This window comes from Pelophylax lessonae (genome assembly GCF_965119305.1).
Source record: "Pelophylax lessonae genome assembly, chromosome: 13".
In the NCBI taxonomy this organism is placed as follows: Eukaryota; Metazoa; Chordata; class Amphibia; order Anura; family Ranidae; genus Pelophylax; species Pelophylax lessonae.
Window position 1 is genome coordinate 131,216,348 of NC_138780.1, and position 26,014 is coordinate 131,242,361.

Here is a 26,014-nt window from a genome sequence, read left to right on the forward strand (position 1 = left end):
CACCTTGAGTTAATTGATGAATTCGCTCAGCCATGGGAACCAACATATTTGACTTCTAACCGATTTAAAAAAAATCAGATGTGGTGCTAAGGGATGCAGGAAAAAGTCTGCAGATTTCACAGGTCTGCTAAATACTGGAATAGGACTATTTCAGTGGAAAGAATATCTGAAAATTACAATTTTGTGAAAACAAAATATAGAAAACAGGCTGTATAATGTAGTTCGTCAGTCAATTTGGAGGTTAAGATTTAGGTATAGAAAGATATAGTTCCAAAATGATCATAGGATCGGGTTCAAAAAATTGTACAGGTCATGGGGTGTCTACGAGTCTTTTGTACCCGTTTGCACTCTTTCTACTCCTGTAGAGCCAGTGGACTGTGGGGGGGGGGGGGGGGGGGAAACTGGGGAAGCTTTGCCTCAAGAATGCAACCAGAGGGCAAAGGACCAATCGCCAGTATTGCCTGTATGCTCTTACTTTGATTCTTTAAAGGCAGGGGTGCCTATGCACAGGAAGTGAACTGCTTTGTGTGAAACTTTCACAGCACAGTAAACCTTTCTAAATGTTCCCTGTAACATAACAAATCTTCCCCTTTCCCCTTCTATAAAAAAACATAAATAAATTTGTCTATTTTGATGTGGGGTTGATTTACTAAAGGCAAAAAAACTGCAGAAGTGCACTGCAAGTGCAGTTGTTAGAGCTTAGAAAATTAGGTAAAGCTTTTCTTTGCAAAAAATACCCAGTCACATGCAAGGGAAAAAAAATGCATTTGTTGCTTGTACATGATTGGAAGATAGATATCAGCAGAGGTTTCCCTCATTTACTAGGATCTAGAGCGCAGTAGATTTGCCTTTAGTAAATAAACCCCTTGGTCACGTGTTGGCAATGCATAACTCATACTGCTTGCCAGGCTTTTACCCTTTATTCTCAAGGTTTTGGCTTGAATTGGTAATGTAAAAACACTAGTTAATTCCAGAGGAGTGTCCATGTTCAAGGTTTTTACTGAGTCGGCAGCAGCTGCTTGTCATTCACAGCTGCTACACTTGTTTTACTACAGTGGACAGTTGGCAGTCTACTACCTTTTTAGAAAAACACAACAGCAAACTGCATGACGGGTGTTGGTGCCTTTTTATAATTCTGCACAGATATAGGTCGTATGGTCGGATAAAGTCAACAGGGGTGCGCGGATTCCACGGTTTTCCTATCCAAATTCAGCTGATGATATTGTATGTTTTCAAGCTCAGAAGGGGTTTAAATTTGTAAAAAAATTTTAATAAAAAAAAACTTTAGGGGTTAGTAATTCAAATCTTATTAACTGAATTGGACTCTGGTGTTTATCACACAGCCTTGTTTTGTAATTTAGGATACACGGTTACTGAAAACAAGACATTTGCTCCAGTAAACACACACATTCTGCAAAGCACTTGGCTACCTTTGTGCTGTGCCAAGGTTGAGCCCCCCTAAGTAGGGACATATTCTTCATAGCTGCAGGTTTTTTGTCAAATGATTAACAAAAGATCCATTGTTAGACTACCTTGATATTGCCCTTCTTTCTAAAGCACCTCTGGACAGGCTATTGGATTCAAAACAAACCATTTAGCGCCCCCCCCCCCCTTAATTTCTACACTTGGCTTAGGCTCCGTTCACATGTAGGCGTTTTGGGGCGTTTTTGGGGAGTTTTTCTGCTCTAGGATCAGCTCCCAAAACGCCCAACAAGACAAATCCTATTCATTTCAATGGCCCCTGTTCACATCTGAGCGTTTTGTTGCTGTTTAGCAAAACGCCCAATGCTCAAAAAAGTACATGAGCTTCTTTTTGGGCAGATTACAGGCGTTTTCCATTGGTCTCTATTCAATCTAAAAACACCTGCACAAAAAACGCCTGCAAAAACGCCCATAAAAACGCCTAAAAAACGCCTGTAATTAGCAACGCCAAGATGTGAACGTAGCCTTAAAACAAATGTAAAGTATACTTTAAAAAAAAAAAAAAAGAAATGTTCTACTTACCTCGTCTGTGCAGTTGGTTTTGCACGGGGCAGCCCAGGTCCTCCTCTTCTCGGGTCCCTCTTCTGTGATCCTGACCCCTCCCTCCTATTGAGTGCCCCCATAGCAAGCAGCTTGCTATGGGGGCACCCGAGCCGAGCTGCAACTCCGTCTGCCCATTCAGAAGCTGAATTCTGGTCCTAGGAAACATTTTAAACCAATCCTAATATGCATAATTTCTTAAAGTGATTGTAAAGTCCTTTTTTTTTCCAAGTAACAAACATGTCTTTCTTGCCTGCTCTGTGCAGTTGGTTTTGCACAGGGCAGCCTTGATCCTTCTCTTCCCAGGTCCCTCTTCACTGCTCCTGGCCGCTCTCTCCTCTCCTGTTAATTGCCCCAACAGCAAGCAGCTTGCTAGGGGGGCACCCGAGCCGAGCTGCAGCTCCGTGTGACCATTCAGACATGGAGTTGCCGTTTAGTCCGCACCTCTCTCTCCTGATTAGCTAACTGACTTTGACAGCCATGGGAGCCAATGGTGTCGCTGTTGTCTCAACCAATCAGGAGGGACAGTCCCCGACGGCCAAGGGACTCCTGGACAGAGAAGGTAAGTATTGGGGGTTGCTGGGGAGGCTGCTGCACTCAGAAGGCTTTTTATGTTAATGCATAAAATGCATTAAGATAGCAAACTTCTGACTTCAACTTTAATTCTTCCTTTTTTTTTTTCATACAGCCCAGAAGCACCTTAAAGCGGTTGTAAACCTAAAAAAAAAAAAACCCTACAAGACAAAGGCATAATGAGCTAGTATGCATCACATATTTATTACATTTGTGATGTCTTGATTGATACACATACAAGTTTGGCTGTGTCAGCGCTTTAGCCCCGGTTCACATTAGTGCGATCACGGAGATCGCATGTAATTCGGAGCGCACTGCTCCTAAATTACATGCGATCTCATGTGCGGTGCAAATTTCAGCCATACACTTTTTATGGCTGAATTCGCACCGCATCCGCACTAAACACGCACCTGACCCTTTTTTTTTTTATCCGCAGCAGAATCGTATTGCATAGTGGTTCACACTAGTGCGATCCGATTCTGTGCGATCTTGCAGATCGCACTGCGATATGCGATCGCAACTGGGGGTGACGTTAACTTTTAATTGACACCCCCTGCGTATCACATATGGCAGTGTTAACTGCCAGGGGTGCAGATGCGATGCGGGATCACGCTGCATATTTGCAGCGTTCCCGCATCGCACAAATGTGAACCGGGACTTAACACTATTTACCATAATTCATAATTTTCTAAATAGCACAACACATTTTTTTCATATTTCCCGTTTATTTGTGCATGTGGCTTTGTTTTACAGGCTGGTGGGCAGTTTTGTTTATACACGTCTGCTTTAACATGCCTAAAAAACATGAATGTACAGCATATTCTATATTTTAAAAAGTTGCAGCAAATAGATTTAAACCTAGCCACACGGGGCTGATGGAGATTCCTACTTGAATTGCCATTTTCATATGTAAGATGTCCAATTTCCTGCACTAAAATGCATGCAAGTGTGAGGAAGGCCTCAGTGTATGCAGATCCCGGATGCACATTAGAATAAGAACCTGTGAGGATACTAATCTGGCAGCTGCCACTGCTGAATTGTTTGTAAATAGACATATACCAGGAATCTCTTCACTACCTGCTTGCAGATCCAAAGCCAGCATGCTACTTATGAAATCAGAAAAGTCTTGACTCTCATCCTCCATTATTTTTCCAGGTTAGTCACTAGGTAGTGAATCTAGGATCAGACAGCCATAGAACCTGCCATTTTAAAAACAAGTCTATAAGCTTGGGAGAATGCGCTTTTACCACCCTAATTGATAGAATTAGGTGCTCATAAAATCAGCTTTTATTCTAGCTAAAAGCCTTTTTTGTTTTAAATAGGATAAGAAAGGTTTAGACCCTGCTAGGTTTAATTTGTGTCAATGACTCCATTGAAGGGGTGGTGTTGCCTCATTGCATATGAGTGAGACCAGGACAAGAAATGAGACGGCACAGGCAGCAATGAAAACCTTACCAACTTTTTAAACCTTCCCCAATTGTTCCTAAAGGTGCTTTTGTTACTGTCTTTCTCCACTCAAGAGACTTTACACAGTGGAAGTGAGAGGAAATCTCCCCCCCCCCCCCCCCCCAATTAGTGGTACAGGCTGCAATTAAAATGCCAGAGGTTTTAACTCCCGTTCAAGGGTTGCTGTGGTGTTTGCTTGCAGTAACAATTTGATATTGTTAATTCAGGTTCCAGCAAGTTTGTAGCTTCAGTTAGAGATATAACTGCATATAAATTATCTGAAAATGTGGTATTTTCATAAAATATTTGTAGTCAGACCTTACCCTTGGGGCTTCTCTACACCTCTCAAACTTGTGCTATTTCAAAAAAATGTTGCAAGACCACGTCAAGGACAAATAAAATGTTAAAGTGCATTTTCAAAGTCAACATAACCTAGCAACCCAGAAATGTGCCTACAGGAAGAATGCAGCTGAACGATAGACTATGTACAGAATGTTGGGCAACCATATGAATTGTGGGTAAAATTGTAGCTTGAAGCAATTTTACTTCTTGGAACTAAGGCAGTTCTAAGTCTGAGATGACAGTATAAGTGACAACAAGAACATTGTTGAATAATAAGGCCCAATTTGCCCTGAGCAAATTGTATTTGAGGAAACAATCCTCTGTTTTGTGATTAGACAAAATTAGTTCTTAAAATTGCCTTTGTTTGCTGGCTCTGTCAATGTCATAGATCACCAAGGTTTTTTGTGTAGATAGTTTTAAGACATGTAACAATGACCACAAATCACTTAAGGACTAGAAGTATATTTTTTTGAGCGGAAGATTTTGGTCAGGCTTTCTTTTTAGGGCCCTTTCCGTATGTCCGCAAATCATCCTATTTTTTTGCGGATGATTTACGAACATAACGTAAGTCAATTGCATTGCGGATGTCAGCGGAATACCATCCGCTGACATCCGATTTTCTTCCTTTCAGTTCTGTTCCGTTTTTTTGTAACGGAACAGAACCCTATTTTTCCTCCGTTCAAAAAACGGAAAGGAAGCAAAATCGGATGTCAGCTGTGTCATCCGCTGACATCAGCAATGCCCATAGACTTACATTATGTCCGTATATCATCCGCAAACACAAGTGTCATCCGCTCCGTGAAAAAAAATAAAAAAAGAACTGGAGCGGAGAATAAAAACTGATCGCCCGTGTGAAAGAGCCCTAAGGTTTGTTTCTTCAGTGGGATTGCCGACAGGAAGGCATCTAGTATGGGAAATTCTAAGAAATAATCAATCACAATTGAATTAATTCATTATAATTTAGTTATATATGCCCTAGAGTGCAGTTAATCCTTAAGTAGACCCTGTCACCAGACAATTTAAACCAAATTCTTTCCATAGGATTCTTTGTGCATTTAAAGTTTTTTTATGTCCATCTTTTGATTAAAAAAAAAAGGATCACATAGAGCCGATGGAAGGAGACTTCACTGAGGGGGGGGGGAGGTCAGAGCAGCTAGGTACACACCCTTCAAAAGCAGACCCTGATGGAATTTCGGTTCATTATTATAGAAAGTACCCTGGATTGCTAGAGCCTTACCTATGTTCCTTTTTTTTAATGGATTTAAAAAAAAAAAAAGGCTCTGCTTTAGTTACACGTGAAAATGTTGCCTTTATCCACATCATCCCTAAACCTGGGAAGGACCATGAAAACTGTGTTAATTACCATCCGATCTCACTCATTAATGTGGATCTCAAATTGATGACTAAAGTCTTAGCGAACTGCATGAATTCTTTTCTATCTGGATATATCCATCAAGACTAGGTGGTGTTTGTGCCCAACAGGCAGACACCTGACCAGACCTGACGACTAATAGATATATCAGTGTTACAATCTAAATGGGACAATCGCAGGCCCAGGAAGGGTATGCTGTTGTCATTAGACCAATGCAAGGCTTTTGATTCTTTGTCATGAGACTATTCTACGTACTTAAATGCTATGGATTTGGCCCAAAGTTTTTGATGGTACTGCAGACTCTTTATACTGCACCCACTGCCAGGATCCTAATAAAAGGATATGGCTTACAACAAATATTCATAGGGGAACCCAACAAGGGTGTCTTCTATTCCCCATTTCATGTATTCTAGCCCTGGAACCCCTTGCTGTCAAACCTAGGGGCCATCCCAATGTCAAAGGCATACATTGTGGGGATTTTAAACTAGCGGTGCACTGATCCGATATTCGGATCGGATATCGGCCTCGATACTGCCAAAATAGCTGGATCGGTAAAATTAAAGGTCCACGGCCGATCCGGTTTCGTTGCAGCAGAACCTACCACAGTGTCTGCTGAGTCCCGGCTCAGCCGTCACTTGCACGGAGCCGCTACTTCCTTTATAGGTCCGGCTCACAGGCGGAGTGATATCAGATGCACTCCGCCTGTGAATGGAGGAGCCATACACAGGAAGCAGAGGCTTTGCTCTGTACTGCAGCCGCATGCTTCCCAGACTCAGCCAGACACAGTGCCTACAAGCAAATCCCTGCAAGTACCCTTATTGCAATTACTGTGTGTGTGTGAGATATATATATATATATATATATATATATATATATATATATATATATATATATATTATATAGAGAGATAGATTTCTCAGGTTCAGCTGCTATGTTGCATTTTAAATTCCTGTTTGCAGGATTTTGCATTTCAGATTTTTTGCTTGTTTACTGTTTGATATGTTCAAGCATTAAACTGTTTGTTTTTTTTCTTGTGGCTACATTTTATCATTTTTAATCTGATTACATAGATTTTAGATTTTGAATGCACAATTGTTATAACAAAACAATAGTTCCCGATCGGTATCGGCAGACAGATCCACAAAGCCAGGCATCGGGACTAGAAAAGTCGGATCGGTGCACCCCTTTAAACACAAGTGTGCTTTTTGATGACTATATACTCCAGCTTCTTTCCTCCCTGATCACATCTCTCCAAATCTATATCAAACATTGCACCACTTTTCTGCTATCTCAGGCCTTTCTATCAATCATTTTGAAATCGGTTGCCCTTAATCTTATCATTGGACACGGTCACACAAATGCAACAATCATTCCCCTTTAAATGGCAAACAAAGGCTTTCCCCTACCTAGGAATTTTTCTGACCCCTACTCTAGATACCTTTTTTATATCAGGCAAATTGTTCTCCGCTATACAGAAAGATATCGGGTCTTCAAAAATCGGAAAATAACCCCTTATCATGGTTCGGTAGACTGTACACGATGATGAATCTTTCCAACGTTATTGTACCTATTCAGGACACTTCTGTCTCAATTTGTATGCTGGAACTACACAAGTTCCAAAATAAGGATCTGAAATTTTATATGGGGGGGAAAAAAAGAGACCTCTGGTGAACAAACTCACCCTATATGCACCCAAATTGAGAGGCAGCCTGGGACTTCCGGACCTTGCCAAATATTTTTATGCAGCGCAATTGGCACTGCTAATTTGCTACCATTTGTCATCATCCCAGCCTACTTGGATGAAAAGAGAATCATCCTTGTACCCCAGAAGACCGATTAGTAGACAGGCCGATTATGCTGTGTCTCACATTATCATTCTCATTAAACCAATAGGATAGATTAGCAAAACCTTATGGCTTCAACTCCCCACACACTCCCGTGGCTCCCTTAGTCTGTAACCCTGACTTCACCCCAGGTCTCAATCTCCACACCTTTGCCTGGTGGACAAACAAGGGATTGATACGCATAGCTGACTATTGTGATCATAGAGGGATCTTCTCTAAAGAAACCTTACGAGACCAACTCCCAAACTCAGAATTTTTTCCTTCTGTTCAAATTGTAAATTTTGAGGTCCCTGTGGCGTATCTGATCTTACCACCTCTACCTGAATGGATTATTTGTGCAAATCCTAGGATAAGCACACTGGCCATATTTCCCAAATTTACAATATTTTGGCTTCCAAGTCAGAAAAACTATTTTTTTTTTCTCTTTCGTTTGATGGCACCGCTCCTGATATTCATAGCCATTAGGTATGTTTTCCCCCCTCAGGAGTAGGACACTAGGCAGAAAAGAATTCGGGCTACACCCATGGGCAGTCCCAGGGGGTATACTCCCTCTCTCTGCTATAGCCACTCTTCTGTCAAGAACCATTGGCCACACACTCCCTGGTGCGTACCTTTCTTCAGGGTGGCCAACACTTGATTCCTCCTAGTGCAGGCTCCGTTGCCGCCTTGGGATCTTAATTTGTTTTTTCAGCTCTATAGAAGCCTCCCTTTGAAAATATATTTGGGAGATTCCACTGCTTGCGCTGTCCTAGAAGGTGGCATTTGTAGTGACTATCACCTCTGAGCAGGGTGACGGAACTGGCGGCGTATTCTGTCGTTTTGAACCTATATTTACTGCCACATTTTTAATTTTGCAGTAAATACAGCATAATCTTTATATTTTTTTTTTCTTTTTGATGATTTGGACTTAATTTACTGCATTCAATCATTTATACAAGTGAGTCATGTGACTGCGCATTGTATACAGTAAACTTAAATGAATTGACCCCGTCGTCCCTAATGTCAGAGTTTAAGAGAATACACCAAAATTTCTTTTTTAATTTTGTAAAAAAAATAGAAGGGAATCCATTCTTTTTCATTGTATGTCAACTTGTAACTTGAACATTTAGTATTGATTAATTTGTTTCATTGAGCTATAGTCTGTGACACAGCTGTACATTACAATGTTAAAATAACTGGTGATACAGCTGCTAGTTTCCCGTCTAACTTGCAGACCTTTTGCTTGATTTTGCCAGCAGCGGTTTTTAGGCACATTGGCTACCTACTTCCTGAGACTTGTCAAATCCTGCATGCCTTTCAGGTCTATAAATGTCTAAGCTGCAATGAGTGAGATGGAGATCTGTCTGAAACAATTTACAGACCTTTTGAGATACTGCATTTTGCCATGGTCAATACTTTCTACGAGTGCAGGGATTTAGATTAACTTTGCATTAAATATACCCGATTGCTTAAAAAGTTCAATAAATGTGCCCTCTGCAAGTAAGCAAACTTGCACCGCTTCTACTTCTCCTACTACCTCACAACACTGCAAATAAGCGAAATCACAAACTTTGAATTAATCAGCGACTACTTTTGGCAGTGTGTGATTCCTTATCTCTCCCCCTTCTTTGTCACTACTGTATCTTGTAATGATCTGGTGATCATCAGAAGGAACTGAACATGATGGGGGACCTGGACTCCATCATCACCAGAAGTGTCAGTCGTCTTTCCGGTGGCGTTTGGCTTTTTTTTTTTTTTGAGCTATTTACCTTCTTCTTTGAGGGGGGAAACTGCTATCCTTTTATTTTTTTTTTATTTTTTTTTTAAATTGGTTTGCCTTTATCCGATGTGCATTAATTTAATATGTGCATGGATTAAACATTTTAAGGTAGCCTTAAAGGGGGAGGGCTTGCTTGAAATCGTGTGTGGTTTTGGATCGGATGATAGAAAAGGATCATTCTGGTACTGCCATAACCTACACCCATTTTTTTGTGTAAAAGCCTTACGTTTTTGTGTTTAGTTGCAGGAAAAGGAACCATTTTTTTTTTTGAGTGACAAACTATTTTGTCTTAAGTAAAAGCTACTTTTTTTGGTAATCTGCTTCTTTGGCCTTTCTTTGTTAAAGTTGGTTTAAAGAGGCAGGAGGTTTTTTACTTTAAACGATAGGTTCACCTTTTGTATCATAATTACACCCATAGTCAGGGTGTAACATGTTAAAAATCCACCACCCCACGTTTTGACAGGTGGTGGAGGATCTCCCCCCCCACACTCTCACAATCTGCAAAGCACGTGGCTGTGCAGTGCTCTAACGACATTCATTGACCGAGTTCTATGAATGAAAACCTACAAAGTCCGGCAGCCTTTGCGGCTGTCGACTTAGTTTTCAATGAACTACCATGACGCTGTTGAGTGCTGTGGTAGTTCATTGATGCCTCCTGTTAGTGTGTAACTGCTTGACTGTATGATATATGGTCAGACAGCTTATACACTGTCTGCAAGAGCCCTTCTGATCGTGGGTGCAATGCTTTCCAGGCTCCCAGTAATAAATGCAAAAAGATGTGCATTTATTTTTTAAAAAGATTAACTTATCCTTTAAATCATTCTCTGTGGCTTGCTGTGGTGACACTCGGAAGGGGAGAGGAGCCAGGCCTGCCAGTGGGGGACCCCAGGTAAGTATGACATGTCCAAAGACTTTATTTTTTTTAATATTAAACAAGTGTTCTGCCCCCCCATGACTGTGATGTCTGGCTCTTCTGAAAGTCTCCCAGGACATACTAGCCGCATTGGCTAAAATGATTTCAGGCAAGAAAGATGGATGGAGTTTCTAGTTAGTAGTTGACTAAAGTGGTTTGAAGCTCCTTGTAGTATTAGGCTAAGTTCACATGTGGGCGTAGAGGATCGTGGGCAGAATCACAGCGATTCTGCCCATGATCCGGAAATCATTGCAAATCGCGGGACGCCTGTGCGTTGCCCATGATTTGCAATGGCACCCCAAACGCTGTGTGATGTTGCCGCGATTTCCGCCTGCCTAATCGCGGTAACATCGCGCAAACAAAATCGTGGGAAGCAGGACGCCCAAAAAAGGTACAAGAGCTTCTTTGGGGCGTCATGCGATTTTATTTGCGCGATGTTACTGCGATTCGGCAGGTGGATTTTGCGGCAACATCGCACAGCGTTTGGGGTGCCATTGCAAATCACGGGTAAAGCACAGGCGTCCTGCGATTCTACCCGCGATACGCTACGCCCACATGTGAACGTAGCCTTAAGAAAATATCACTAAACTGTGTGTTTAAACATACTTCAAATGTACCACATGCTTTTCTCAGAAAGTAATGTCCACTCTTTTTTTGATCCAGGTCATTCATGGCTGGCTCATCATTTCCTCGCTGTTGTTACTGTTTTTCTTCTCTTTTATCTACCTGGGGTAAGTGTACATGAAGCCTGGTCTCAAACTTGCCAACATTTTCCAATCCTATTGCTCCTAAACGTGACCTGTATTGAGAGATACAAGTAGACTGCTGCTGCTAAATTCATGTTTATTACCTGCCTGTATCTCTCTTTAGCCTTTTAATTTGATTATTCAGAACAAGTACACAACCGTGTATTCTGGGTCAGTGGTCCAAAAAGTCATGACGCTCTTTGACCGACATGATGGGGAAGACAACTGTTTATTTTTAGAAAAAAGGTTAACACTGCAATCCCCATGTTTGTCTGTATGGTAATGCTTCAATAAAATCCTCCACTGTTTAGCTTAAGTTGTAGAATGTTTTCTGTCCTATTTAGCAGTCTAGAAGAAATATGCCCACATTTGACAACAGGATGTGAAAATTGTTTTTCTCTATTGTTCATTGACGGACGCAGTCCTCTGATGCATATCAGTAGGGTTATACTGCCCCCTACAGGAGCAGGACACTAGGCAGAAAAAGTTCTGGCTACGCCTGTGGGCAGTCCCTGGGGGGTAAACCCTCTCTCTTCCTGCATATGCCAGTTTTATTCTGCCTAGTCATGAGTAAGGACCTAGTTCCTTGCTGGGATCTTTGATCCTGGCATAAGTGTTTTTTTTATGTAGATAGTTTTTATTATCTAGCTTTTTTTCTCCGGATTTTTTTTTCCTGTGAGATCTACAAGCAACTATGCCGGATCTGGGCAATTGGCTGGATGTATAGATCCAGTGGTCACCCCAGCTGGCCAGTGAGCGCACGCAGATCTTAGCTCCGCGCTGGGTCGGCCACGTCGTAGTGAGTTAAACGTCTCTCAAGGTCACACACGACAGGGTCTAGGCCTGTTTCGCAGCGTTCCTATTTGGCCGACAGCCCCCCCCCACTTCGACGGAGAGGGGTTCTGTCAAGAGGTGGTGCCAGCATGTGTGTACTGGTATGGTGAGTAAATGTATGCCCCCCTCTTTTCCTGGTGGATTTTGGGGTGCACGCGGGCTCCTCCCCTGGGAAGGTCGTCCCCCCCCCCCCCCACTGTCCTGTTGTGCAATCTCCCCCCCCCTCATGCTGGGTCTGTTTGGGCCTACCTGAGGATGGAACCACGTTCTCAGGCCGCATGGGGGGTCTGGGGGTGAGCCGTCGGACGATCATGCGCGGGGGGGGGGGGGGGGGGGGGTCTCGGTCGGTTCTTCCAGAGCCTACCTGCTGAATTTTGTTGGGAGGTCTGGGTCCCCGTTTGACGCAATCACCCGCCATTTTGTTGTAGCCTCGTGTGCTACAGTGACGGTGGCCATCTTGGTACACCCATTTCTGCCCATTTTGCGGTGGATTCTTTGCTGGGAATCTAGGTGGGAGTGCCTGGAGGCGTTTTCTGGTGGGTGGAGTCCCTCCCTTCACCCTGGGCAGTTTCAATGCTCACTTCCTTTTTGAGATCTGCTGCTGACACGTGCAGAAGTTCTGGGACTGGCTGCTGCATTTTGGGGACAGTGAGTTCTAGGGGGGTCTCTCTCTCGGGGGTCTTCAGTGCATGCCTGACCTTCGGGGGGCGCTGTAGCGCAGTGGGACCGTGTTTTTTTTTTTTTTTTCCCCCTGTAATTTTTTTCAAAGTTTGCCGGTGGGTTCTTCTGGTGCAACATGGACCCTGCAGAACATGTGTCCCCTCATGACCACCTCACGGAGGCAGCAGGGCCTTCCAGATCTCAACTGTTCACTGATGCAATTTTGGCGGTTCTGGAAGCACTTGTGTCCCCGGTGGAGGTGGCCTTTAGAGGGCGAGGTGTGAAGAAACAACCCCCCTACCCCTGCCTCATCTGATGTCTCAGATTCTGAGTCTGACTCAGCCACCGCAGACGTGGGTCTCCTGGCCAGGTCTGTTACCTCGCACCCTGCCTCCTCTGATAGTGAGGATGACATTTCTACCTCTACTGCTGCGCAAGATAAGGTGCTGGTAGACGCACTGGTTGTTTGTGCGTGAAACCCTGAAATTGGAGGATACGGCTGCGACCGCGCCTGGGGCGCAGGTTACTTTCGGCACTCACAAGCCATCAAGGGCAGAAAAGATTTCCTTTCCCCGCTTATTTAGCTGGCCTGCTCACAAAAGAATGGGACCATCCAAGATGTTCCCCTGAGGTGTCTAAGCGGATTGCTAGACGCTACCCTTTTAAGGAGTCTTTGGTAAAAAAGTAAACAGTGCCACCTAAGGTGGATCCTCCAGTCTCAAGACTGGATAAGGCTACCGTAATTCCGGTAGAGGAATCCCTGTCCTTTAAGGACCCGGAGGATACAAAGGTGGAGGCTGTGGCCTGCAATATGTACTCCCTGGCGGGGACTGCACTGAGACCGGTGTTTACTATGGCCCTTGTTACACAGACGCTGACTAAATGGGCGAAGCTACGATGCAGTGACTTGGGAGGGTAAGCCAGTCCCTCCTGCCTTTGGGAAGCTGTTGGACAAGCTAGTGCAGGGGCTGCAATTTAGCGTGACATCACAAACAGACACTGCTCCTTTGTTGGGTCAACTGTTGGTTTCGGCAGTGGTTATCAAGCGTATACTCTGGCTGAAATATTGGTCTGCGGATCTAAGAAGGCCTTAATGGAACTTCCCTTTCAAGGGGACCGCCTGTTCGGCAATACCCTGGACGACATTATTAAGGGTCTTACAGGGGGAAGAGTACCTTTCTTCCACAGACGACCAAGGGTAAGGACTCGTCGTAGACGGGGTCCATCCTTTTCGGCTCCCAAAAAATGTTTTTCGTTCCGGTTTCTCCAGATCTGCAGACAAGGCCTCCTCGGCCTGAAGGTTTGCCCTCACCCAAAACTGGGGTGGGGGGGATGCCTTTGCTGGTTCTTGGACCTGTGGCTGGCCCGGATCTCAGACAGATGGGTTCGGGAGATCGTACGGTCCGGTTACAGGATCGAGTTTCGATCCTTCCCTCCGGTCAGGTTTTTCTCTTCTAATGTCCGCCTGTTCATGGATCGTTTGTGGGCACTCTATGGGGCAGTGCAGGACCTGCTACAAGGAGGAGTGATAGCTCTGGTTCTGCATGCGGAACGCTTTCATGGGTTTTTTTCCAACCTGTTTACGGTTCCCAGGAAGGAGGGCAAGGTGAGTCCAATCCTGGACCTGAAGGCACTGAATGTTTTTGTGCGCATTCAAAAGTTCAAGATGGAATCAATTTGCACGGTGGTGGCTTCCCTACATCAGGGGGATTTCCTGGCTTCCATAGACATCAATGATGCCTACCTTCACATACCTATCTGTGCCGCTCACCAATGGTTTCTCCGTTTTGCTATGGGAGAGGATCACTATCAGTTTGTTGCGTTACCCTTTGTGTCGCCTCTGCTCCTTGAGTCTTCACAAAGGTGTTGGCTCCCGTCCTGGCACTGTTATGGCAGCGGGGGGATATCGGTCCTGGGTTGCCTGGATGATCTGATTCTCCGTGCAGAGTCTCCTGCGGTGCTGACAACGAACTTGGGGGTCACCATGAGAACTCTGCAGTAATTTGGGTGGATTGTGAATCTTCAGAAGTCGTCTGACTCCTTCCATGAGACTGGTCTATCTGGGCCTGACTTTGGACTCGCCCTCAACCAGGGTGTTTCTTCCTATGGAAAAACTCCAAAAGCTCCAGACTTCGGTTCAGCTGTTTATGTCCAACGACTGGTCGTCCCTTCAGACCGGTCTTAGAGTTCTGGGACTGATGGTGTCTTCCTTTGAGGCGATTCCCCTTCGCTCAATTCCACACGAGGATGCTTCAGAAAAAAATTCTTAAGTGGAACAGGCACCCGAATTCTCTGGACCTTCGGATTCGGCTAAGCCACGGGACCAAGGAGTCCCTGATCTGGTGGCTTCGATCTCTGATGCTCCAGCTGGGGAAGCCCTTCCTCCCTATTTACTGGACAATTGTCACCATGGATGCTAGTCTGTCTGGGTGGGGGGGGGGGGAGTCCTCAATCGGGTCTCAGCTCAGGGAGTCTGGTCCCTGGAGGAATCCCAGTTGTCGATCAATGTCCTGGAGCTTAGAGTGATTCGGCTTTGCCTGTCCCACTGGACCGAACGCCTGGAGGGTTGTCCAGTGTGCATTCAATGGAACAATGCCACGTCCGTGGCTTATGTCAATCACCAAGGGGGACCAAGAGTGTCCTTGTGGCCTTGGAAGTGGCAGGCATTCTACGTTGGGCGGAGCCCCATATTCCAGCTCTCTCCAATGTCCACATTCCAGGAGTGGAAAATTGGCATGCAGATTACCTCAGCCGCCAGGCCTTAGATGCAGGGGAGTGGTCCCTGCATCTGGAGGTGTTCCAGCAGTTGTGCCTTCGTTGGGGCACTCCGGACGTGGATCTGTTGGCGTCTTGAATCAACAGGAAAGTACAGAGGTTTATGGCCCGCTCTCAGGACCCTCTGGCAGACGCGCTGGTGGCCCCTTGAGGTCAGTACCGGCTGATGTATGTAAAAATAGTAACTGCGCTAAGCCTAAAAGATCACAAGCAGCAGCTGTAGTGGGAGTCACTAAATTCAAATATGTAAGAGAAGAGCTGCGCTAAACTGATAAACCTGATAAATAATCAGGGTATGCGTACAAAGACCATAAACCAGAGTAAACTAGTATACAGCAAAACAGACAAAAGTCAAATAACATTCATAGAACTGAGCCTGATGTGGTACTATAGTAGACACAAAGTCCATCAAATAATAAGAGTCCAAATAAAGCAGGAGTAGGTAAGCAAAAGAGTGTCCAGTGTAGAAAGGGAATCCTTCACCACTTCTATGTGCTTAAGACCATAATCCGTTCTGCATGCATAGGGCTCACACCAGGCTTACCAGTGCTCAATAGAGAGTAGGCATATCAAACATTAGATCCACTCTGCAGACTGGCTGATATCGTGGGACCTCCTCAGCATGGCAGGGAAGCCTCTCAGTAACACTCTGGATAAACAAAGCGGGGCACCCCAAGCAGATCTGGCAACCTCCCAGCGATCCGCGGACCCAGTGAAAGGAGAGGGGAGCACAATAGTATAGTATGTACTGACAATTTATTGCAAAGAATGGTTAAAATCACTTACATGAATGACATTCAAAAAGCGCTTATCATACAAGAATCCCGCTGCCGCCCGACTTCCGGGTTGCGTCGTGGTGACGTCGGCACGCCTTCCCTACGCGTTTCGTGACAGTTCACGTCTTCCTGGGGATGCGGACGGCGCGCTGACGCACCACTTAAATACTTATTTGGGTTTTAGGGTAGCCTATTTAGGGCTTTCCAAGATGGCGTAGCCGGCTTCCGGGATTATACTTGGTTGCGGGTTACCCATATTTGAGCTTGACCGTGTTTAGCTTTTTGATGCAGCATCATGGGTAGCTCGGTACCTGTTTTGTAGATGCCCGTTGGTTTGTCAATTTACTGTATTTGGGTCTGCATCAGAAGTTGGTCGGCTCTTTCCGGTGGCTCCTGCTCCGGGATTTGGTCGTCTAAGTTTCTCTGCTATGATCTATCGAGACTGCGATGGTCTGGCAGTTCCCTTAGTTAAGATGGCGGCACTCGCTTCGGGTGACACCGGAGGATGCGGCCCTTCTGTGGAGCTGTTTAGTATTTAAGTGGTGCGTCAGCGCGCCGCCCGCATCCCCAGGAAGACGTGAACTGTCATGAAACGCGTAGGGAAGGCGTGCTGACGTCACCACGATGCAACCCGGAAGTCGGGTGGCAGCGGGATTCTTGTAGGATAAGCGCTTTTTGAATGTCATCCATGTAAGTGATTTTAACCGTTCTTTGCAATAAATTGTCAGTACATACTACACTATTGTGCTCCCCTCTCCTTTCACTGGGTCCGCGGATCGATGGGAGGTTGCCAGATATGCTTGGGGTGCCCTGCTTTGTTTATCCAGAGGCAGTGTTACTGAGAGGCTTCCCTGCCATGCTGAGGAGGTCCCACGATATCAGCCAGTCTGCAGAGTGGATCTAATGTTTGATATGCCTACTCTCGATTGAGCTCTGGTAAGCCTGGTGTGAGCCCTATGCATGCGGCACGGATTATGGTCTTAAGCACATAGAAGTGGTGAAGGATTCCCTTTCTACACTGGACACCGGCTGATGTATGCCTTTTCTTCTCTCAAGTTGCTGCCAAGACTTCTTCGCAGGATCGAAGCGGAAGGGATTTCGGTAATTTTTTGTGGCTCCGGACTGGCCTCGTCAAGCTTGGTATGCTGACCTGGTCGGGCTTGTTGCAGATGCTCCTTGGAGACTTCCTCTCAGGGAGGATCTACGGTCTCAGGGGCCGATCTTCTATCCTGCTTTACAGTCGCTGGCTTTGACGGCTTTGCTGTTGAGAGCCAGGTGCTGAAGGACAGGGGATTGTCTGCTTCAGTGATTCCCACTCTGCTTAAAGCGAGAAAAGCAACTTCTAGGAAGATTTATCATTGCACGTGGAAGTTGTATATTGCGTGGTGCGAGTCCCTTGGGACTCCTCGCTCCTATTCGGTGGCTCGGATCTTGGCTTTCCTTCAACAGGGAGTTGATCAAAAGTTGGCCTTGTGCAATATTAAGGGTCAGGTTTCGGCCTTGGCTATTTTCTTCGAAAGGTCATTTGGCCACCCATTCCCTGGTGCGTAACTTCATCCAGGGGGTGCGCCACTTGGTACCTCTGGTGCGACCTTCATTGCCACCTTGGCACCTTAATTTGGTGCTGTCGGTTCTCCAGAGGCCTCCCTTTGAAAGTATTCAGGAGATTCCCCTATTTACCTTGTCCCAGAAGGTGGCCTTCTTGGTGGCTATCACTTCTGCGCGCAGGGTGTTTGGAACTGGCGGCATCCTATCGTTTTCCCTACCTAGTGGTTCACAGGGACAGAGTGGTACTCTGACCAAGTCCGTCCTTCCTGCTGAAGGTGGTTTCCAGTTTTCACTTAAATGAGGACATCGTGTTACCTTCCTTGTGCCCTAAGCCTACACATCCTAAGGAATTTGCTTTGCATACCCTGGATGTTGTTCGGGCGATCAAGGTGTATTTGGCGTCTACGGAGTCTTTTCGCAAGCCAGACTCGCTCTTTTGTGCTCACGGATGGCCCAAAGAAAGCGCTGCCTGCGTCTGCTGCTACTATTTCCAGATGGATCAGACAGACAGTTGTGCAGGTTTATGCCATTGAGGGTCAGGTTCCACCTTTTCCCTGTCAAGGTACATTCTACTCGGCACTTAGTGCTTCCTGGGCTTTTCGCCATCAATCTGTACTGCAGGTTTGCAAGGCAGCGACCTGGTTGTCTGTTCACACCTTTACCAAATTTTATAAGGTGGATGTGCTGGGATCTGCGGATGCGTCCTTTTGCTGTAAAGTTTTTCAGGCTGCTGTTTAGGGACCCTTTGGCTTTCCTTGAGGGTGTTACTGTTTTGGTTTTCAGGTGGACCTAATCTTGTTGTTCTGATGAGTCCTATGTTGCCTGGTTGGCTGTGTTTGGCCTTGGACTTTTTTTTTTCGTTCTGCTGTTCCCACCCCTCATTAGGGTACTGCTTTGGGGACATCCCTACTGATATGCATCAGAGGACTGCGTCCGTCAATGAACGATGGAGAAACCTGGATTTTTGACATAACATTTTCTCTTGGGTTCATTGACTGACGCCCCTCTATTTGTGAGTGGGTTGGTGGTTTCTCTGACACTGCTTTGATACAAAACTGACATCTTATGCAGGAAGAGAGATGTTATACCCCCAGGGTCTGCCCATAGGCGTAGCCAGAACTTTTTAGCTGCCTAGTGTCCTCCTGTAGGGGGTAGTATAACCCTACTGATATGCATCAGAGGACTGAATCCGTAAATTAACCTTAAGAGAAAAGGATTTTACGGTAAGTCAAAAATCCAGTTTTCTCTATCATATTTTTATTTATTTTTTCCAGTGAAGTGTTTAAGACTTACAACGTTGCCATGGATTACATTACACTGGCCTTGATGATCTGGAATTTTGGAGTGGTTGGCATGATCTGCATTCACTGGAAAGGACCTCTACTTCTACAGCAGGCCTATCTCATTATGATCAGTGCGCTCATGGCTTTAGTGTTCATTAAATATCTTCCGGAATGGACAGCGTGGCTCATCCTGGCTGTAATATCAGTTTATGGTAAGTGTGCTTCTTTTAAATTAGGGTCTTTTGCTAAAGTCTGCATCATAATTCGAGCGCTTGCCAAACGGTTTGTTTTGAATAGGGATAGGGTTACAACCAAGGTAAAGTCTTTATTGTAGGTTTTGTATTCTTGTTGGAGGTTCCCCTCACTTAAGGACTCCCTAGAGGCTTTAGGGGATGAGAGGAAATATACCTGAAGTGAGAGGAATTTCTGCCATTGAAAATTTCCTCTGGAACAGGTGTCATTTGGATTTTTTTCCCTACAGATGACTTCTCTCATTTTTTAGTTTTCTCTTTTTACTTTCTGTTCCTTGTGACAACGTTCCATGGGATTAGCAAGTAAGTTGAAGGTCCAGTTGGAATAAAGACAACAGTAAAAACTTAACCAAGTTTTTAAACCTTCCCAACCGCATTCCCCCCCCCCCCCCCCATTTTTTTAAGACAAGAAAACAAGGATTAAAAAAAGCCAGCTTTTAGTTCAGGAGTCTTCAAACTTTCTAAACAAAGGACCAGTTTATTGTCCTATAGACATCAGGAAGGTGGGGGGGTCAGGCAGGCAGGCAGACCGTGGCCAGTGGGAGCGGAAAATTTCCTGGCATCATTAAGAGTAAACATCACATTTGGTATTTGGGGGAGGAATAGTACCCCATTGTTGGTATCATTTGGAGGAATAGTGCCACAATGTTGGTGTCAGTGGGAGAAATGGTGCCTCATTGTCATTTGGCAGAATAGTGTCTCGTATCAGTGGGAGGAATAGTACCCCAAGAGCCAGATAAAGGCAAGCAAATGGCCACATCCAGCCCCCAGGAGGCAGTTTGGAGACCACTGCTTTAGTTTCAGTATGTAAAATCTGTATGCTTGCTTTTCATAAGGCATCACCCAGATAGGGAAAATATCCAGTTATTGTAGAGTGCTACCTCTGTATAGCAATGCAAAGGTTTGCAACATTTGTTTTATTATTTATATTAATCTGCCCCGTGAGGAAATAGAGAGCAGTTGCTCTCGGGACAGTGCTGGATCGAGATTGGGCCCAGGTAACTAGAAGGGTGGGGGGTTGACAGGGGGAGCTACACACAAAGTAGATTGTTTTACCTCAATGCAGAGAATGCATTAAGGTAAAAAAAACCTTTTTGCCTTTAGAAATTTTTTAATCTTGCAGTAGCGTTATAGGGATGTGCAGATGTGTGGTCCTTTTCCTAGGACCTGCTGTCAGTCTGAATATTTAGTCAAGAGTTATGGTTAGGTTGACTGATGCATACAAACACTGCTAAACCTGGTCTGGGCATCTGAGCTTCTTAAACCTCAGGTCGTAAAAAAGGGTTAATGGTTCATTAGTTATAGGTTAAGACATTTCTGTACAGTCTACATAAATACATTTTAATAGATGCTTGTGGTGGCTTTGTGTACCATTACTATTTTTGGGGGAAACATTAGAATACAATAAAAACTGTCAAAAATAAATTCTGTGATCTTGCTAATCCAGTGCTCTTATTTAGATCTCATAGCTGTTTTGTGTCCGAAGGGGCCTCTCCGCATGCTGGTGGAAACTGCTCAGGAGAGAAATGAAACCCTCTTCCCAGCCTTAATCTATTCCTGTACGTATACCGAATTAAGTGGTGTATTTTTTCTGAAATTTTGCGTTTCCTAAATCATTGCTCTTATATCAGGTAACATAAAAATTGGAACTGCCATAATTTTATTCTTGCTCTATCAGAAATATTTAATGTTTTGGGGGTTTTATGCAAACATCATGCCTAAATTTTTTTTTTTTTTTAAACCCAAGAAGCAGAAGGGGGTCTAGCAGCAAAAGGATTAATTGCTATTTCTGATATCACAATTCGAGATTTTACTTCACCTCACTCACTGTACACTCAACTGTACCAATTTAGTGAGATAGAAAATAATGCAAATTTTAGGATTACATTTTAATTAAAACCCCCCAAACCAGTACATATTTTCTGAAAGGTATAGATCCTGTAAAATCATGGCAATTTTTTGCGTCACAGTAGTTGCTCTACTGTTTTATCAAATCTTTACTATATTTCCAAACAAACTCCCTTTTAACATTAGTTTTAGTGCACACAAACACAATATACCTATTTTTGAGTAAGTTATAAAACATGAGGTTGCATTGAGTAAATTAATGCAGAATATGTCAAGGCTCCATATTGTGCATGCCTGTAAAACTACAATACCCAAAATCGTTCATAGATATTTTTTTTTTCAAAAGGTTTTTTACAGATTATTAATTTAGTTAACAGTGCATGATGGTTCTAGGTATATTGTTCTCGCTCTGGAATAAATGATAATACCTTGTGCGTGTGGCACAATTTGTTTTTCAATACATGTGCCCACTTAGGCCCCGTTCACATACAAGCGACGCTACTTCCCGGGGGGACCTCCGAGGTCGCGGTGCGAGCAGCGCGCCGTGACCTCGGAGCGGCCGGCACGGACTTCATAACATTGAAGTCTATGGCGGTCGCCCCAAAGAAGCTCCGGACCCTTTTTCTAAGTCGGAGCGACTTGTGTCGGTCCTATTAGAACGGGTCCGCAGCTTCCCTATGGAAGGCGACCTGTGAGGCGACCAGGTCGCCTCACGGGTCGCCTTAGTGTGAACGGGGACTTAGAGGCACATTTACGTTCCGATGTCTGTGTAGGTGGGGGGCTTTTACTTTGTTTTGGGCGTTCATTTTTTTTTCAACTTTTATTTAAAAAAAATAATCTTATTCTTATAGTACAGGACTTGTATTCATAGACTATGGGTTCTATGCAGGGCTATTGTCAGGGAAGTGGCACTGGCAGAAAACTTGCTACGGTTGCCTCGGTTAATATACACATAACCTCGCCCACTTTGAGACTACAGTTTGTTTTTGTTTTTCCCTGATGTTTTTGTCTAGATCTGGAATATTTAGTGGTTTCGTTATCAGTGTCCCTTGGTGTGTACCTTGGGGACTGAACCCAGACCAAACTCTGTGAGTCCAGCCTGAAATGAAACTGCTTCCTGCTTTAAAGGCTCACCTTGGCACAAAATGTATAATTAGCTGCACGCTATACAGGTCCAGGGCAGGTATTCACTATATTGCAGTAACTGTTCACTTTTATTTTGGTAACTACTAGTGATCGACCGATATCGTTTGTTTAATGCCGATACCGATATTTTGGTCATCGGATATCGGTATCGGCCCATATCTGCCGATATTTTCAGACATGTAAAAACTTTTTTTTCTTTTTCTAAAGGTACTCCTTGTGGAGGGATCTGGGGGTCTAAAAGACCCCAAACCCCTCCTCGGCACCGAAAAGCATTTAAAACTGTTTTGAATGATGTCAGTTTTTTTTAATTTGGCGCAGAGTACCCGGAAGTGATGTCATGACATACTTCCGGGTTTTTTTTACATGGAGACCTGGTTCTTCAGTTCGGTGGCGGTAGAGGTAGGATGCCCGGGTCTCCCGGTGGGACGGGAGACCCGGGCGAGCCGCGGAAGGCTGTGGGGGGACACGTCCCCTCCCACTCCTTGTAATGACAGCCGAGCGGCTTCTCACCTGCATCAGTTGTCATTACAAGTCAGCTGACCGTATGGTATGGACACCGGTACCGTGGTGATGCCTCTAGCTGCAGGCATCGCCACGGTACAAGCACTTTCCCTAAATATCGGTAACCTCAGGGGCCGATTCCAATCTATCGGGGAACGTGCATATCGGCCCCCGATATATCGGTGTTGCCGATAATCGGTCGATCCCTAGTAACTACCATTTTTTTCTCAAATGTTTCATGGCACAAGCAATTTAAATTTGGTGTTATTTTCTATCCATATTTAGTCTTGGGGGGGAATGATGAGATCATGTCCCTGATTGGTCACATTCCCGCCTGTCTTTTCTGCTTGTTGTAAAACTTCTCCTGTCCTGTTGCCAGAATCCTTCTAACTCGACAAGAAAAATCAATAGAGACAATTGTAGCGGGTGCCCTCAACCCTTCATGCGTTATGTTGATGCTCTAGAAAATGTAATTTGCCAGGTATCTAGAATGTCCCTTATCTATCTCCGTGCACACGCAGAGTATTTTTTGGCTAAAAGCTTGGTCGGCTTACTCGTCTTGTAAAAAGCACCTTCTCTGCATGCCTTTTGATAGTGAATGCCTATTTAGGGATTCGCTTGATAAATTCCTCAAGGACATCATTGGAGGAAAGGTGCTCCACCCTCAGAAGAAAGGTGAAGACTCCAACGGAAAATATTTCTGCACAGTGAAAGGGATCTGGAGTCCTGGGCTCCTATGTCCCCCCAAGCCTTCTCAAAAGCCCTCCTCACAATGAGTGGGCACCTCCACTCCTTGTGCGACTCTGGCATGAGATGTCCTGAACCTCCTGGATGCAATCTGTGACTTTATAAAGGGCTGTAAATGATTCTGTTTCTTCAAACCTTTGGCTGGATAATCAACTTTCCAAACTCTTTTCTCTGGCCCTCATACATCTGAATTACCTGGGTCTAATCTTGGCCATAGCCAAAGTCAGAATCTTCCTCAGGATTAAAAATGTATTCCCTTAGGTCCCACATGTGGATAATCAAGTCATATCAGCATCCGTTGGTTTTCTTCAGCATAAGGATTCTGGGCTTTATGCAAGCTTCCGTTGAGGCAGTTCCCTTTGTCCTGTCTCACTCCAGACCTCTTTAACCCAACATACCCATGACGCGGGACAAGTGACTCTAGTCCTTGGATCGCCCAATGCTTCTGTCAAGCTAAACTAAGCTCTTCCTAACAGTGGATCTCCAATCCTGCCCTGGAATTGGTAAAGTTACTCCTTTACATGCCTTTTGAGGGTGGTGACAATGGATGCTAGCTTTAGAGGCCGGGGAGGAGATTACAACTCCCCTACTGTCCAGGGGACATGGTTCCCAGAGGAGTTCCCTATCGCCTTTCTGGAATTGACAGCCATCAGATTGTCTCTACAACAATTGACCTTCTTTCTGCAAGGTCACTCAGTCAGGGCATCATTGCACCAAATTGGCCCAGAAGAATTAGGTACACTGACATACCTATGGCCTCTTGTTCCATCCTGATTCTCAGTTGCTGCCTAAAATGGCAAAGCTGTTGAAACATGGAAACAGGAAATTGATATCTGCCATTTATTCCCACCTTACTTAGTTATGAGTGTTTTTGCGTTAACCCATGTGTTTTTTGTGGGTCCGTTGGCAGTTCAGTTTGCTATACTGTTGCAGTCTTCATTGTTTGGGGATATCTTAGTCGATCAATAGAAGTACTGTACAATTTAAGATGAGGAATTTACAGGCAAGTCATAATTCTTATCTTGGAGTACAGTGCAGAGCACATGCCCTCTGTTTCTTGATCTAGGCTTATTGTTTGCTAAAAAAAAAAACTGCAGTCTTCCCGACTGTTTGGGTTATAAGAGTATCCACTGGGGATAGCCCTCACAAGTTTTTTTCCAGTTTCCATTTATCTGAAGGTAGCCTGTATATAACATGTTTTAAGAATACAAGTTTTGTCTCCTGTACTATTCTCCAAGATATTTACATTTTAAGTCAAAATTCCTATTTTTTTTTTTAACTGTATTGCTATCACAAGGGGGCTGACTAGTCCTTTATATCAGTGGTCCTCAACCCTGGCCCTCAGGGCCCACTAACAGGCCAGGTTTGCCAGATAACTGAAATACATCTCAGGTGATCTAATTTGCTGCTCAATGATTGCAGTACTCTAGTCTGCATCTCCCCAAGGTAATACTTAAAATCTGGCCTGTTAGTGGACCCTGAGGACCGGAGTTGAGGACCACTGCTTTATATGATAGCATACTCTGGGTGATGGGTTCTTTTCAAGATGACATGCAAGGAGTCTGTCACCTTTGCACTCCGACTCTGCTTGATCATCATCTGCCCTAGCAGGAGAGATAAGAGGTTGACCCTTCTAATCTCACAAGTGCATTACTTATTTGTAAGTCGCCAGCGCACTGTAAAAAAAAAAAAAAACTCCCAACTACTATAGCGGGTAGGTGTTTGTGTAAGGTCAACAGAATGGTGATCACCAGCAGTGAAAGGGTTAAAATATCATAAATCATGTCATGGTTTTTATGGTCTGTGACCTTGCTGGAGAAAGTTAACTTCTTAACTTGGTGTAGGACAGAAAGTAAGTGGAAATCTCCCCAGTAAGCCTGTGAAAAATGGAAAGCATAACTGACTGGTTCCTTGTCCGCTGTATCCAGAACAAAAAATTCAATTTTGGGGGTAGATGGGCTTTAAAGCATACAGTTTGTTTTTTACTGGGAAGCAAACTAACCCAAAAGTGTCACTTCATCACTGTTGCAGTCAGTGGAGGTCGGTATGTAATTTGAATCTTATGTCATTCACAGCTACAATGATCTGGTTAGTGAAGATGGCAGATGGGGATCCTGGATTCACACAGAGTGGCTCGAAGAAGCCAACATATAACATGCAAGGTAGGGTTTCATCTGTCAAGGAGTAGAACTCTTTAGAAAACCTATATCATGTTTTGTGTGTTTTCTCACTGTGTTCTCTGTACTATATGACATTTCAGATTCTAGACACATAAACAGTTGAATACAAAAGTCTGTAGATTTTTTATGCTTTAGTACAGACTCAACCATTTTGGAATTTATTAAAATAAATCTTTGACATTCAAGCAGTACCTTGTGACACCCTCATCAACCTTGTGATCTCTAGTACCTGTCATCTAAACAGACTTCTTCATATAAATACATACAGATTCTAAGAATTATTTGCCATCAATTTTTTTTTTTTTGTTTTCTCCCATAAATGGAATTTGCCTGGAGTCAAAATATACGTGGTAAAGAAATCTGTTTTCAGAATTTCTTTTCACGTATTCGATTGCTATGAATCTAGTCCACACATTACATAGTTGTATTGATATTTCAACAGCAAGCT

General features: G+C 44.3%; 1 protein-coding gene across 2 annotated transcripts in view; it reads left to right on the top strand.

Moving 5' to 3' along the window:
- Window positions 1-26,014, top strand: part of PSEN1 (presenilin 1) — an 89,400-nt gene that overhangs the window by 48,465 nt on the left and 14,921 nt on the right. For both annotated transcript variants that reach the window (XM_082275774.1, XM_082275775.1), the window contains exons 4-7: window positions 10,935-11,002; window positions 18,885-19,105; window positions 20,605-20,703; window positions 25,462-25,548. In XM_082275774.1, the coding sequence (XP_082131900.1) occupies window positions 10,935-11,002; window positions 18,885-19,105; window positions 20,605-20,703; window positions 25,462-25,548 (475 nt within the window). The remainder of the gene's footprint in view (window positions 1-10,934; window positions 11,003-18,884; window positions 19,106-20,604; window positions 20,704-25,461; window positions 25,549-26,014) is intronic.